General features: G+C 36.7%; 1 protein-coding gene across 6 annotated transcripts in view; it reads left to right on the top strand.

The window, feature by feature from the left end:
• The window catches only part of LOC107655871 (FYVE and coiled-coil domain-containing protein 1-like), an 18,695-nt gene extending 7,570 nt beyond the window's left edge, over positions 1-11,125 (top strand). For 5 of the 6 annotated variants that reach the window (XM_016443479.1, XM_016443480.1, XM_016443484.1 and 2 more), the window contains 11 exons: positions 638-2,758; positions 2,836-2,928; positions 3,390-3,508; positions 3,651-3,818; positions 3,975-4,118; positions 5,125-5,318; positions 5,520-5,646; positions 5,985-6,080; positions 6,935-7,145; positions 8,242-8,351; positions 8,443-8,746. In XM_016443479.1, the coding sequence (XP_016298965.1) occupies positions 638-2,758; positions 2,836-2,928; positions 3,390-3,508; positions 3,651-3,818; positions 3,975-4,118; positions 5,125-5,318; positions 5,520-5,646; positions 5,985-6,080; positions 6,935-7,145; positions 8,242-8,351; positions 8,443-8,521 (3,462 nt within the window). In that variant the 3' untranslated portion in view covers positions 8,522-8,746. Of the gene's footprint in view, positions 1-637; positions 2,759-2,835; positions 2,929-3,389; positions 3,509-3,650; positions 3,819-3,974; positions 4,119-5,124; positions 5,319-5,519; positions 5,647-5,984; positions 6,081-6,934; positions 7,146-8,241; positions 8,352-8,442; positions 8,747-10,892 lie in introns of those variants that run through there. The other variant, XR_001630498.1, reaches the window with a different exon arrangement.
• The last annotated feature ends 5,432 nt before the right edge of the window (positions 11,126-16,557 follow it).

Raw genomic sequence — 16,557 nt, 5'->3', positions numbered from 1 at the left:
TTTTTTTAAGTTTTAATTTTATACTGTTTAGTGATTTTGTTATGTGCTTTTAAAATATTTATATTTAGTTTGAAATGATTTTTATTTCAGTTTCATTTCAATTTAGTTGCCAAAGCAACATTTCTAATTCTCATTTAAGTTTGTTGACAATTGATTTGATTGGATTTGATTTCAATTACTGGAAAACATTTAAATTTTTCTTACTTTTTTTTAGACAACTATAACAACACTGGTGCTGAGTCTTAATAAGTATATAGTTACATTGTACGCATACATGACTACAATATGAGAAAGGGAAATATTTTACAGTTGTGTCTGTCAGTAATTAAAGAAAAGAAAAGAAAAGAAAAGAAAAGAATAGGCACTTATTGTAAAAAGTACCTTGGCTACTATGGTATAAACTCTGTACTTTTAAAAAGTGATTTTATTATGTAAATCACATTGCATAAACATGCCATTCTGAACTCTTCTATTTAATACCACAATACCAGTATTTTGGTATGTCAATATTGACAAATATACCAATGTGGGTGAATGCATTTTGTTTTCTTTTTTTTTTGCTTTAGATTTGTTTACCTAATGCAATGCAGTCACATAGTCTTTGTCGATTAATTTCAATGTCTTTTCCCTCATGCAGCAAGCTCAAGAGTTTCTTCCAGGCCAAGATTTTGGCTCTAGTCTTCTAGGTGATCTCGGGGAATTAGGTGAGTTGTCCTGTAGTGCTTCTGAGGATCTGCGCATTGAGCTCGACCAGTCAGAGTTGAAACAACAAGAGCTCCAAGAGAAGATCAGGCAACTCACCAGTGAAGCAGCTGATCTGAAGGCCGTGGTCCAAGACCTACAGGAGCAACTCTTGGCTAAAGGTCCTAATCAAGAGAAAGAAGAAGATCAGGAGGTGGTGAAAGCTGTTAGAGAGTGTGCAGATCACCTCCATACCGCCACACAGGGACTGGAGGCTCTACGGACATCAGAACGCAACCTAGAAGCCAAACTGAGCATTGCGGAGAACAGAAACATGGAGTTGCTAGCAAAACTTGACGGAGCTCTGAGCGAAAAAGGACAGCAGGCCACCAACTACTGCGACTCGGCCTGGAAGATCCAAGAGCTCCTGACCAAGCTAAAGGAGGCAGAGGAAGAGAGGATTGAGTGTAAACGAGAAAGCAAAGATCAGGCGAGACTAGCTGAGCAACTTGCCCAGGAGCTGAAGCTTCAGGAAGAGAAACTAAAGGAGACGGAAAACAAACTGGACACTTGTAGAGTGTCTGCCGACAAAGAACGAACAACCGCAATGCAGCAGGCTGATGAGCTGCAGATGACCATCAACCGCCTTCAAGGAGCACTTTCTCTGAAGGAGCGGGAAACGGGGAACCTACGGACTCAGCTGCAGGACATGCAGAGAGCACTGGAGACCAAGGACGGCCAACTGGAGGAGCACAAGAAAATGATAGAAGAGGAGCTACAGCATAAAAGTGTGCTTGAAGAACAACTAAATGCAAAGGTGACTGAGTTGTCCTCCGTTGCCCAAAAGATCCGGCAACTGGAGAATCTAAACCAGCGGTTGACTTCGGAGAGTCAGAGCTTCCAAATGCAAGCCAAGAAACTGGAAGAGTACAAGAACCAGTGCACAAGTTTAATGGAGATCAATGCCAAGCTGATCCAAACGGTGAAGAGAAATGAAGAGAGCAGCAAGGAGCTGGTGCAAGCCAACAACACTCTAGAGAGAGAACTCATTACCACACAGGCCTCTGAGAAGCAACTGAGAACCAGATTAGAGTCCGCTGGACTGACAGTGGAGAACCAAAATCTTGAGGAGTGCATACAGAACTGCCAGATGAACAGCGAGGAAACCAAAATCGAACAACTTGGAGAGAATAGTATATTAAGCCAGGAAGAACTAAATGAGAGAGGTACAGTCCCCCAGGGGAACAAGACGGCGACTTCTAGTCTCCTTCGGGAGGCTAATGAATCCTCAAGAACTGATAATGGAGAATCTACTTCTAGGTTGGCTCTGGCTGAGGCCCAACTTGAACTCAACATGAAGGACGTTTCCAGACTCCAGGAAGAGGTCATGGAGCTCCGGGCGCTGCTATTGGTGAGCTCAGAGGAGAAAATAAAGATCCAGGCTCTGCAGGAAGTGACGGAAGCCTCCAGAGAAGATCTCCGGGCTCAGGTGGAGCAACTAAAGTCCCAGGTTGAAGAGCTAAACCGTAGGCATGTGGAGGAACTGCTGCGTTGCCGAGAAAGAGAGGACTCTCTGGTAAAGGAGAGGGATATGGAGGCCCATGTGCGGGCAGAAATCCAAACGAACCTGACTGCCGTGAGGGAAGAGCTTCACGTGTTGAAGACGCAGAACAGCACGTTTGCGCTTGAGAACGGAGAGGCTCGTGAGGCCTTACACAGGGCCAACACTGAGACAGCAGAGCTTGGGGTTCACGTTTGCATGCTGACAGGACAGAACGAGGAGTCTCAGTTGCGATGGGAAGAGCTTTCTACCAAACTGCAGGAGCTACAGATGGAGGCGCAGGAAGAGGTGGAAACTCTAAGTGATTCAATGGAGGCCTTGAGAAAAGATAATGCAAGACTCCAAGAGCAGCTAAAGCAGACTGAAGGACTCCCAGAAGCCATGCAGAAGTTGCAGGAAAGACTTGAACAGGTGGAAGAAGAAGCCAAAAGCGTCCAAAAGATCCGACAAAGGGAAGTGGACACACTGAGGTCCCAGTTGAGCGATGAAGCTGCGCACCATCAGAATCAAGTGCAGGTAATTGAAGTAAAAATTCTCATAGGTGTTGGTTTTGTTCTGTTTTGTTCAGGGTGTTTATGGATGTCTCTCTGAAGGGTCTAAATGAGGAACTGGATGCACTGAGGAAGAGGCTGGAGAATGAAGTCGAGAAAGTCTCATGTCTTGAGTCCAAAGTTTTGGAGCTTGAGGTACTTGATCTTATTACCATAGATGGCTATTGAGGCTAATTCACATTACTTGCCATTTCATTACCTAAGATGAATGATAAACACAAACCTGTGAATGAATCAAATCGATCCAATATTAGTGCACTGAATAGTTTGCTATAATTTTGGCAACTGTTAAACAACCTAGTTTTAGGGGCCATTCATGTGGAACATGCTTTTTTTTTATATAGTTTTTGTATGCAAATATGCTCTAGATGGGTGTCTTTGAGACATTCGGACATGTTGCTCTGCTTTTTTAGCATCTCAAATCATAATGATATTGACATTTTTGTATCAAGTATTAAGCATGTTAGACTCTAAAGTAAATGTTGAGTTGGCTAAAGATCCCCAACCCTAATTATTTAGATCAGTAGTCTTTGAAATGCACTTTGAAATGCAGAACAATTAACACATTTTTGCATCCTTGTGTTTTTGTTTAAAAGTCTGCCAACAGTGATTACAGTCAGATGATCGAAAAGAAAAATGCCCTCTTCGGTGATTCTGAAACTATAATTAATCAAAAAGAGGAACAGATAAAAGGCCTTAGAGTGGACTTAACAAGGTGAGAGATTTCTCTACTGCTTTTGAGCTAGTCCATACATTAAAAATGTAAACAAAAAAATTAAACTAACATGTAGGAGGGTTTTCACTTTCTGCTAGTTGTTTTGAATGTCTGCTGGCCTGATTCTTGTTTTTTTTGTCAGAGCTGAGGAGGAACTGGCTCTTACTCAGCAGTCCTGTAATGAACTGGGTGTAAACTTAAGCAGAAGTGCGATGGAGAAGCAAGCCATTGAACTGAAGATGTCTGCTGAGATAGATGACCTTTATCGTACCAAACAGAATCTGGAAGAGAGGCTCATTGAGCTCATAAGGTGACTTATATACAGTAGTTACCTACCATGGTTTTTCTACTTTTCTAACACATCAGAATATATGTTCACTACAACCCAAAGAAATGCATTTGAAAATTCCTGTATCTGCTAAATTGTTGCAAGCTGTTCTTCATAGAACTCTGGCTCCCCCTGTAGGGACAAAGATGCTTTATGGCAGAAGTCTGATGCACTGGAGTTTGAACAGAAACAGAGGGCTGAGGAACAGACAGACAGAGACGTCACATACTGTCTGAGCTGCCGCAACCACTTCACCTGGATGCTGCGCAAACATAGCTGCAGGTCAGGGGTGAAAAGGGGAAATGGCATTTTTGGCAAATGACATTCTTCTTGCATTCAGTAGCTAGAGGCAATGGAATAAAATTGAGTATTTAGACCTTTGTTACCCTTGAAATTGCCAGTGACAGGTCATTTTGTCCAAGCTGTGTTTGACAAAGGTTGTGATGGTTTTATATATATATATATATATATATATATATGTTAAATTTACAATTTAAGGTAAATGTACAAGGCCATCATAAGGGTGACATCTGATTTTGTGGTGATAAATGTTACAGTTACTATTGTAAACATTTAATTTACTTGTCCCACCCCTGACTTGCTCTGATTGGTAAATCATCTGTCTGATTTGAGCAGCTTGTTTTTAATTACGAATCACAACCTTGTAACATAATATTGGCAGATATTTGTAATATAATATTTTATAATTTACAATATTTTTGTGGTCTATTTTAATTGTTGTATGTAGGCATAAAAGCATAATAATTGTCATACTATTAAAGAATAAATATAGCTACACAACGCTACACTATAGATTTTTTTAATTATTTTGAAAGGTGTCTCTTATGCTCACTAAGGCTGCATTTATTTGGTCAAAAATACAGATAATATTGTATTATTGAGAAATATTATAACAATGTAAAATAACCATTTTCTATTTTAAAAATATTTACAGTATCATTTTTTTTCTGTGATGCAAAGCTGAATTTTCCATCTTTAGTGTCACAAGATCCTTCAGAAATCATTCTAATATGCCAATTTGTGATTTGGTGCTCAAGAAACATTTCTTATTATTATCAATGTTGAAAACAGTTGTGCTGCTTAATATTTTTGTGGAAACTGTGATGCATTTTCTTTTTCAGAATTCTTTGATGAACAAACAGTTGAAAAATAAATTTTTCATTAAATAAATGAAATTTAAATCTTTTGTAAAAATCTAGATGCCTTTACTCCCCCTAGACTTTTAAACGGTAGTGTATATTTGTATTTTCTATGTTTTTTTAAACAGGTTCTGTGGGCGCCCATTCTGTTACTACTGCCTTGTTCATGATGCAAGTGTCCACCAGGGCGGCAGCAGCATGCGCTGTTGTAAAGACTGCTTTAATCAGCGCAGTTCTGGACGTGGGGACCTGGGCAGTCCTTTACGTTCAGCCCACAGCCCAATATCAAGCCCCACGCGAACCAGCACACCTGGTGTCCCAGGTAAGACATATAACGTCTTTCGCGGCATCACAAAAATGCTTTGCAACCATTAAAGGGGTTTTATGTGATTTAATATGGACTGTGAATTGATTATAAATGCCTTAAATGTAAAATGAAAATGCATACTGGTTGAATATGATCTGATCTTTCTTCAGATAGTGGGTTGTAATTCTTTGTGTAATGTGAATGTTGTCCTCACAGGGGCACTGAAGTCCCCTCGGCCTGATGACACAGCATATGACATCATCACACAAGAGGAAGTGAACTGTGTCCATGACAGTGACTCGTTATACTACACTGCTGTGCTGCCCTCAGAGACACAACAGCTGTGAGACACACACACCTGTCTTGTTAGCCCAGATTCTCTGCACGAAACACAATATGCTGAATTTGTGCTGAAGAAACAAGTAAAATTAAATTTGCCCCTGCTGAGCTGAACTCAGTTTCATTATTGGATTTATTTTCATTCATCAGAGCAAATCTGACATGAACACATGGTGCCTGCCAGTGTATCTTAATGTACTGCTAAAGTAAACATAATATCGAAACTTGCTGGCTTTGTTTCAGTTTCATTTGCATCACTTGCTATGATGTGCGCTCGTCTTTAGTCTGTGGTTAAATAAGTATACGAAAGGAAATGACATGTAAGTGCATATATGTCTGCAGAAGCAGCAGTGACATCACCAGCACAGAAGATTCAGACGAGTTGATTGGCTCCGTTCAGGATGCTGAGATCTGCCTGTTAAAATCTGGAGAGATGACGTGAGTCAGACACACAACACTTATGATGGGTCCTGATTCTGTTATGATTTTTGCACAATTATTATTATAGTTTATAATAATAATAATTATTATTATTATTATTATTGGTGCAAAATAAATAAATAAATCTAGTGTTCATTCATTCCCATGACAGTGAATGAGACACATCAAATTCTTGATGGATCCTGATGTTCTTATGATTTTTGGAAAATTATTATTAAATAAAATCAAGTATTGAATAAAATAAATGTCTTCTTCTTATTATTATTTATTTATTATTAAATAAAATAAATCTAGTATTGCAATATTTTATCATTCCTATTAACGTAAGACACACAACGCTCAAGATGGATCCTGGCGCCCTTATGATTTTTGCAAAATTATTGTAAATAATAATAATAATAACAATAATGATAATTATTATTATTAATGTTGTTGTTGTGGCAAAAAAATCTAGTATTGCAATATTTTATCATCCCCATGACCATGATTGAGACACACAACTGTCTTGATGGATCCTCATGTGCTTATGCTTTTTGCAAAATTATTGTTATTATTATTATTTTTATTTATTATCATGTGCTTTATTATTTATTATAATCATAAGTATTATCATTATTATTGTTGTTGTTGCAAAATAAATTAAAATAAATCTGGTATTGCACTATTTATTAATTCCCATGACTTTTAGTTTGACTCACAACTCTCATTATGGATTCTGATGGCCTTTTTGATTATTAGAGGAGGATTTGTTATTATGTATTATTATTATTATTATTATTATTGTAGCAATAAAATAAAATAAATCTAGAATGGCAATATTTATTTATTCAGCATTGTGTTTTGTTTCACAGGCTGTCTGTGCCGTTCAGTGTGGAGGACGTGGTTCAGTTTGGCGATAAGTCCAGAGAACTCTTCATCAGGTCCAGCTGTTACAGTGTCATTCTCATAACCGCTGCACATCCGGGTCTTACGATCAGCTGGGTCTTCTCTTCTGAACCCAAGAGCATCGCCTTCATGGTGGTGTACAGAGAGAACCTAGATACGCCTCCAGAACAGGCTAAGGTAACATACACATGACATACGGCACTGTCATGCTTAGAGCCTTTGCCATACATTTATCAGCATTTCTCAGTTTATTGCTCCATGTGCCAACTGAACCCCGCTATTAAAATGCTTGGAAATGAAAGTGCCAGCTTATGTCATATTGCTGCTGTCCAGCCAATTTATATCTGCTTGGACACAAAATTGATTCTGTTGGCTCTATATTTGTAGTATTCTGATCAGAAATTTAGCTTGTTGATATTTTAACTATTTATATTTATTCCAGTTGATGACTTATATTATGTTGTATATAACACATCACATGAAATAACCGAAGCAACATTTCTCTTTTTGTTTTTTGATTTCACTTAGTTTACAGTTAAGTTACTGCACATAATCATCCCTTCCCAGAATTTAGTGATTTCAGCGTTAGATGTGGTAATACAATACTTATATTTTATCATATATATATATATATAAGTTTTTCATATGAATTTTCAAAATATATATGTTTATTATTATATTAAAACATTATATTAGGCATATCCAAACAAGCTACATGAAATATTTCAAACAACACTGCCGATGAACTGACTTACAATAATGCATTAAATTGATCAAAAGTAAAGACATTCATATTGTTGTAAAATATTTCCTTTTCAAATAAATTGTGTTCTTTTGAACTATCCATTTCAAACATTCTAAATTTCTATATTATAAAAGAATGCTGAAACTTTTTGTAACCCTGATAATAATCAGAAATGTTTCTTGAGCAGCAGATCAGCATATTAGAATGATTTCTGAAGGATCGAAATTGATGCTAATGATGCTGAAAATTCAGCTTTGATAACAGAAATAAATTACATTTTGAAATATATCACAATAGAAAACACTTTAAATTGTAATAATATTTCACAATTTTGCTGTATTTTCGATAAATGCAGCCTTTTGTGTATAATCTGTCAAAGAGTTGATAAGAAGATGGTGATGATGTCTGGACAGCCCTTCTTTATGCACCAAGAGCTTGTAACACTCCAAAGAGAAAGGAAAAATTGAAATCGCATCATATGACCCCTTTAATGAATGGATCCTCAAACCTGTTTTTTTTTTCTTTCAGGTTCTGATCCCTCTGACAAGATGTAACTCTCATAAAGAAACAATTCAGGGTCAACTGAAGGTCAGGAACTCTGGAGAATATACTCTTGTCTTCGACAACTCCTTCTCAAGGTTCGTACTGAGATCAGTTCATTCCTCCAGCAGACCTTCTGTCGTTCTCTCTTAAACTCTGTTAATGTTTTGTTGGTCTTCCTGTTGGCAGGTTCCTCTCGAAGAAAGTCCAGTACAAACTGAGTATAGAGAAGCCAGAGGTCTGCAATGGAAGTGATTGTTCTTCATAGGAAATCGAATCACGCACACTTGTGTCTGTACCAGGTCACGGGACGGCTTGTCCAGGAATATGGCTGTTTATCAAGCCCAACTTCTAATGCTGCTTTCAATGATTTACGTGGTGAATCTCACAAAACATGTCTAAATCTCACAGTCAAATGAAAGAAATGAGAAATTATACTTTATAATGAAATAAAATACATTTTAAGACATTATCTTCTCCATGAATCGCTTATCCTATTTCATGCAAAAATCTAATTTTTGTAAAATCAAACGAAACATGCAGATGCATTACATTAATGAGAATTTAAGGGAGAAATGTGTGGATTTTCAAGAAAATTCATGTCTAAATAAATAAATACAATGCTCCCAAGCTTCATTTCTTTATGCAAAATAATAGTTTCTTATTTTTGTTCATTTGATTTTGGGGTGAAATATGACCTGGACATATTGTGAGATTCACTCTCTATGTAATTCAAAAGCCACATTCTTCTTATGAATGATTGCTCTTTATTCATAACCTTTTATGAATGATTTTAATACACTCATGGCAAACTCTAATAGCCAGAATGGTACAATATCTCTGACATACTTATCAAGAGAATGGACTGCCAAAAAAAAAAGTAGTCAATGAAGGAAAGCCCTCTGAAATTTGCTGTGGTCAGTAGATAGATGAAGGTTTTTATAACGTTATGCACTACAGAAGAGCTTTATTACTGTGTTTTTTAATGATATTAGTCTAATAGATATGAAGGAAATGCTTATACTTCATCAGGTTACTCGCATACAGGGACATCAATCTGTTTCTGTTCAAACATTTTTATTCCATCTATCTAATATCCATAGAAGTCTAACAGATGCAAAAAAAATCAGGAATTTTAAACTGACATAGATAATAATTATAAATAATCTAAAGATAGGAAACTAATCTATTTTCTTATGAGATTGCTTAGTGTATCTCTCATAATACGGGCATCATAGATCTTTTTCAAAGCTTCATAAGTCAACTATAACTTTTTTGCAGACATATAATCTGTATTCTGAAGGGACGAGTACACCGTAATAAGAGGAAACTCCATTTCCTGGCCGTCTTGTTTATTTTGAACCAAAAAATGCTTTTTCATTCGGCTGACACCAGAGAAAAATTTATAAGCAATAACTCAGTGACTGTTTTTTGCATAAATAAGATTGGCTGTGCAATAACAGATAACTCCAGCCTGAAGAAGGTGGACATTGTAAATGGCACTTTTGTAATGGCTTAATTTGAATAATAAGCATTGATTCTTCACTGTTGCACTTTCTGAATGTGTTTCAGAGGCTGATGACAGCACTTGATTAAAGTACTGTAGCAGTTACTGTAAAGGGCTGTGATATAACAGTAATGTTATATTACAACTAGTTTGAAATGGAGCTGAATTAAAACTACTTGGTGGCGTGACTCTACTTTTGACTCCGTGTACTGTATATCCGTTAATGATTTTGCTTAGGCCTACAATTGATATCTAATTGTTTAAATTCAACTTACCGTATAGGCATTCAATGACAACAGAAACTAGTTTAGCTCTGTCTTTCAGTCGACCAAACACACACACACACACACACACACACACACACTTTTACAGTAATGCATTTACTATGGAGGGTATACCTTGATATGTTATTTTACTAATATTTGTATAATATTATAGCATTATTAATGCTTTGAATTATCTTAAATTTTAGTAATTTTGTTGTGCTTTTCACATTTTTTGTTGTTTTATTTTTATATCTCTGTTTATTTTTCAGTTTATATTTCTTTTTCATTTTTAATTTTAGTCATTTTAGTACTTAAACTAATATTAGTTTTAATTAATTATTTTTAAATAATATATTGAATTAGTTATTATTTTAATATTTTGTTTTCAATTTAATTGGAGTTAAAGACGTAGTAATTTTGCAGTTTTTTCAACCTTTTTTGTAATGTAATATATTTATTTAATTTACATTTGTAATTTGTTTCAAGTTTTAATTTTAGTTATTTTAATAATACTTTAAGTTAAACATGGTCTTTGTTATGTGTAATAACCCTGTTGCCAATAATGCCACATTTTTGTTTTTTTTACGTGTTTCATCTAATACTTGCATTTTATTTTCTTTGAGATTTATTTTAATTAACAAAAACTGTTTTAACAGTTGTAATTTTAGTTCACATTAACAATGCTCTTACAATTGTTGTAGAACAACACACTGAAGACCACAGAGCACCGGCACCCCTTAACCATAGTAAAATAACACACTCTTGTGGCATTGCCATCTGCTCCTGGAATATGTGTATGTTCTCCACTGCGATTAGCTCAGTCTCTATGCATGTGTCCACTAAGGATATTTATTATTCCCTGCCAGGGCTGCATCTAGTAATGCTCAGATGCCGGTTGCCCGTGGTTACGGCTGCAGAGGGCGAGCGCCGTTGAGCTCACTGCGAAGTCCATTTGAACACAGCGTGTTTGTGCTGCAGAGTCCAGACCGTTTCCCAAGGTTAATGAACCCATTGTAAATCAGATCACATCCTGTGACCGGCCTGCAATGATCAGAGATTTACACACATACAGGGAGAGAGAGATGGGGGAGGGGTGTAGAAAAATGTGAGTTGAATATCACCCTTAACCATAGTAAAATAACACACTCTTGTGGCATTGCCATCTGCTCCTGGAATATGTGTATGTTCTCCACTGCGATTAGCTCAGTCTCTATGCATGTGTCCACTAAGGATATTTATTATTCCCTGCCAGGGCTGCATCTAGTAATGCTCAGATGCCGGTTGCCCGTGGTTACGGCTGCAGAGGGCGAGCGCCGTTGAGCTCACTGCGAAGTCCATTTGAACACAGCGTGTTTGTGCTGCAGAGTCCAGACCGTTTCCCAAGGTTAATGAACCCATTGTAAATCAGATCACATCCTGTGACCGGCCTGCAATGATCAGAGATTTACACATATACAGGGAGAGAGAGAGATGGGGGAGGGGTGTAGAAAAATGTGAGTTGAATATCAAGTCTTAGCTCACACACATATACACACACCAGCCTGCAGGATTCAGGGAAACAGATGTGATTATTTAAGAAATGACCTTTAAAAAATGCATATTGGTTTTTCAACAAGTAATGTGAATCAGTGGCTGTGTTCACAATGGATTACTGCCATACTACTCGCACTATTTCTGCAGTATTTAGTATGTATACTGCATATCCCAGCTGGCATGTCAACATTTATTCACAAGTAAATCACTCAGGAAATTTGTTTCAATTTTGCAAATTGATTCAGCATTGATATTGTGACATTGTTTATGTTTTTAGAGCTGGGTTTAAATTATTGATTTCTCGGTTTTAATCGATTCTCATTTTGATAAACCGATATTGATTCTTAAATCCCCAAAATATGCTGTTTTTAGTTGATGTGTGAACAAAACTTCACTTAACGTTATTTGTAGCGTACATCCCTTGCAGCATGCACTTTGTTACTTTTGATAGGCTATAAAACAAAATCTCCACTTTCAAATTCTGTTTTATTACAAATTCAAACGTTTTGGCACGCTTTAATATAAATATCGGAATCAAATCATGAAATTTGTGTCAATAACCAGCCCTAGTTGTTTCCATGATTTTTTCATACTGATCTTGTTAAAATTTAAACTTTTATAGAAGCATTTGGCATTAAACTTTATTTTATCATTTAAACAAAAACTGACAGTATTTCGAACTACATTTTAAGATCGGCCAAGTGCCGATTGGGATAGCATGCAAACTTTCTGTATGCATGCATAGACAACCATGCCTTACAACATTTACTAAAATGCGCATTTGCTAAAAATGAGCATAGCCTGCTGTGACTCAGTACCGTTTTCCACAATGCAATGCATGTAATTCATTCAGAATGGTTCCTGAATGATCGCTGTTGTTTTGGGCACATCTTATGTAGCCTACTTTAAGTTTGTGTGTGTGTGTATACTTTAAGTATCCATCCATTGTTTCCTGGCTTGGAATGGAAAACTAACATACTGCATACTGCACATTATAGCATAGCCTACTACTATGTATGTTTGTAATGTATGTATGTATATATGCATGTATGTATTTAACGTGGAACAGCCTATAGCCTACATCGACAAACATTTCCCCTGATAGCACACGTACATCATGGAGATGTCTATTTGACGTATGCATTTACATCTGCAAGACGTATTTTTTTGAGTGTTTGCTTATCTGCAATATGTCTATAGGACGTTTCCTATCAGATGTCAAATAGAGGTTTAGAAGATGTCTTTAAGATGTTTATGATTTAGAATGTATGTAAAATTGACATCTGAAAGATGTCTATCAGATGTCTGAACAGAGCAGATGCTTTCCAGATGAAGTGATCTTTAACAGACATCTTGCAGACGTGTACTATCTTATGCTATGTTGTCACATGGTCCCACTATTCTGCATTTTGTTGTATATGTGCTCTTGTTGCAATTTGTTTCCTATATTCAGTGTAACAGCTTCTTAAGCAAGTGGACAGGATTCTTGCGCACTCGTTGGCTGATTGAAGTGATGTCCATTTCATATCAGGCTAAGGATGCTATAAATCTTTGCTCGCTCTCCTCACGTTTGTCCACAATGGCTCTGAAATATAATTAACACATGCATGTATATCTTACATGTGAACGATTATCGTTTGTTGTTTAAGGTATTTTTGGGGGTTTAATACAAGTTCAGCTCAAGCAAAACCCGTGCATATTTTATAACTGCATGGAACGTTGTTTTCCCTGTTGAAAAAAACAGCATATGCTGGTTAGGTATGTTTTGACGCTGGGATGCTGGTTTATGCTGGTCCTTTTGCTGGTTTATGCTGGTCCTTTGCCAGCACATCACCAGCATAAACCATCAAAAGGACCAGCATAAACCAGCATCCCAGCGTCAAAACATACCTAACCAGCATATGCTGTTTTTTTCAACAGGGTTGAACCAGGAATATTTCTTGAAAATTGCTTCCTGTGTAGTTCCTGAGACGCAAAATGCATAACATATGTTTAATGTGTCATTTCTCAGAGTGTTTTTGGCGAAGGATTGTAAACGTTTTATTAGTCAGGCTGTCGTTGATGTGCTATATGTGTGGTTTATGAGCACTAGGTGGCAGTCTCAGACTCGCACATTACAACCCTTACTGTCAAAAATCACACCCGTGAACGGCACTGATTTGATTAATTACATCCGATTCTTGAAACTGCATTCATAAAAAGTAAAATGCTGCCGAAGCATGACTTGAAAGAAAATACATTGCCAATTTATATCTGAAATCTGGCTGTAAGAAAACAGAACAGCCTGTAAGTATCCAGATAACAATTTTTTTTTCTGTATCATAATTCTCTTTAAGCTATTTTTGGACAGCTATATTACCAATTAAATTCACCATCAGCTTCATTCAGCCTACTGTTTAGTGGTGTAGCACTTTGGCAAGTGCCAAAAATGGGATAGGCCTACAAAAATTGCTTGTTTTCTTCAGAAAAGAATGTAGGCCTACAAAATCTAGTATATTATGAAAGCTAGTGTCATGCGTCATGATTTCCTTCAGACACTACAAACAGTGTTCTTAATAACCTCTGCAACAGGACAGGTGATGAGCAACAGGCATTATTCATAATATGTAAATAAGGGCCACAGTGACGCGTGGCCTCTGGAATCTGTTTACGTTCCAGTGTGTCAATATTATTAGCATAATGAACGCTTTTATTCTCCTAAGCACTGTGAGTACACTTATTCAAATTCTCTCCTGCTAATATGCCAGTGTTGCTAATCAATATCAAAGTGAATGTATGTGTGTGAGAGAGCTGAAGACTAACAGATGCGTTTGTGTCCCGTTTCTGCTAGTATTTGTCGGTGTCAAGCACAATTTCACCAGAGCGGTTGCTTTAGTCGTCCTCAGAGGCCGTTCATCACGAACTTCCGCCTGTCAGGTAGCAACCAAGTTCATTTCAGCTCTCTGCGTCTCATCTAATTTCACTTCTCTCTTCCTCCATATTTTCAGTTTTCTTCTCGACTTATTTTTATCTCTTACTTTACAAGTTCAATATAAAATAAAATAAAAAATGTTGCTGGGGTATTGCTATCCCTGTTGAAAAAACCAGCATATGCTGGTTAGGTATGTTTTGATGCTGGTTTAAGCTGGTCCTTTGCTGGTTTATGCTGGTCCTTTGCCAGCACATGACCAGCATAAACCAGCAAAAGGACCAGTTTAAACCAGCAAAGGACCAGCTTAAACCAGCAAAGGACCAGCATAAACCAGCAAAGGGACCATTTTAAACCAGCAAAGGACCATTTTAAACCAGCAAAGGACCAGCATAAACCAGCAAAGGACCAGTTTAAACCAGCAAAGGACGAGTTTAAACCAGCATCCCAGCGTCAAAACATACCTAACCAGCATATGCTGGTTTTTTCAACAGGGATGTGGTTGATAATTCTGGTCTCTAGATATGGCTTCGTTCCCTCCTTCAGTGTAAGTCTGTAAGATTTTTTCAGCTGTTTTATTGACTTAGCAACTGCATACCAACACCCTGGAAACCATAAATACCCTTGCAACAGCATAGAAATGTGTTGAAACCCACTCAGATGACCTCAGCAACCACATGACAACACCCTGGCAACCACAACACCCGACTAACCACATAGCAACACTGTATGTAAGTCTGTAAGATATTTTTAGCTGTTATATTGACATAGCAACTGACACATCCGGTTGTATCAGAAAATGGTTTTTATTGTTTTTATATTTTTATTTGCATGAGTGATGCAAAAAAAAAAACATTCTGCAAGTAATCTGGAGTGAGTAATGCGATGCAAATATTCGCTTCGCTTTTGGTGTGAACACTATAAGTCTTTAAGATTTTTTTTTTAGCTGTTTTATTGACTGTTAGGTGAAAATAGTATGTATGATCTCATTTAGAGAAGTACTAGCACACCTCTCCTCAATTAACCCGAGTATAGGAAATAGTGACGTTTATAAGCTAACAGCACAAACATGTTTTCACAGTGGTTTTGTGGTCACGTTTTTTTGTCACGTCTCGTTTCTGCGATCCATCATGTTTCTTCCCAAGACTTCTGGAGTTTAAATAGATGTCTCTGAGATCTTATGTCAAATTTCTGCTCTAATGATGGATCAGTGGACAGACCTGAGGAGAAATGTTTTCACTTTTACTCTAAGAAATCATCCGGTGGTTTGAAGGACTTAGATATCCAAAATCCTCAGTGTTACAAGTCCTAGTTAAATAAGATTTATATTTGATTGTCTCCTGTTAAAATTGTAGAAAATATTCATTCATTCTAGTGCTGTCAAACGATTAATCGCATCCAAAATAAACGTTTTTGTTTACATAATATATGTGTGTATACTGTGTATATTTATTATGTGTATATATAAATACACACACATATAGTATATATTTTGAAAATATTTCCATGTATATATTTATATTCATATAATTGTTTTTATATATAAATATTTTAAATGTATAAACTTAACACATTTTTCTTAAATATATACATGCACATATTATGTAAATGAAAACCGTTATTTTGGATGCGATTAATCGCGATTAATCGTTTGACAGCACTAATTCATTCATTAATTGATTGATTCATTAATTTTTTTCCCCACTTCTCCTTTTCCCTTTTTTAAAATTTGTTATTCCCGGCTCATTTAGCTTTCCAATTGATAGCCTTTTTATCTGTTGTTTCCATGACAACGTGCTGTAGCTCAAAACCTCTCAATAAAATGTCTAAATATGAGCAGAGTTTGACAGACAGCCCTGTCAGTCCATCTGCGTTGCGGTAACAGGCAGCCAACATCATGATGAAGAAAATATTAATAGTGAAATAATATTGGTAATAATAGTTATCGGTGCTTGCTTTGAATAAACCCATAACCAGCCATAAGCATTAATTGTCTGTGAGCATTTCATCCCATCATGCAGTTTGTTGAAGAGAGGTGTGCTGTTACTATGAATTACACATTAAATGGATAAAAACTTGTTCTTTTTACT

The sequence above is a fragment of the Sinocyclocheilus anshuiensis genome, unplaced genomic scaffold, assembly GCF_001515605.1.
Source record: "Sinocyclocheilus anshuiensis isolate Anshui unplaced genomic scaffold, SAMN03320099.WGS_v1.1 scaffold1373, whole genome shotgun sequence".
In the NCBI taxonomy this organism is placed as follows: Eukaryota; Metazoa; Chordata; class Actinopteri; order Cypriniformes; family Cyprinidae; genus Sinocyclocheilus; species Sinocyclocheilus anshuiensis.
This window is presented reverse-complemented; position numbering and strand designations above follow the sequence as displayed.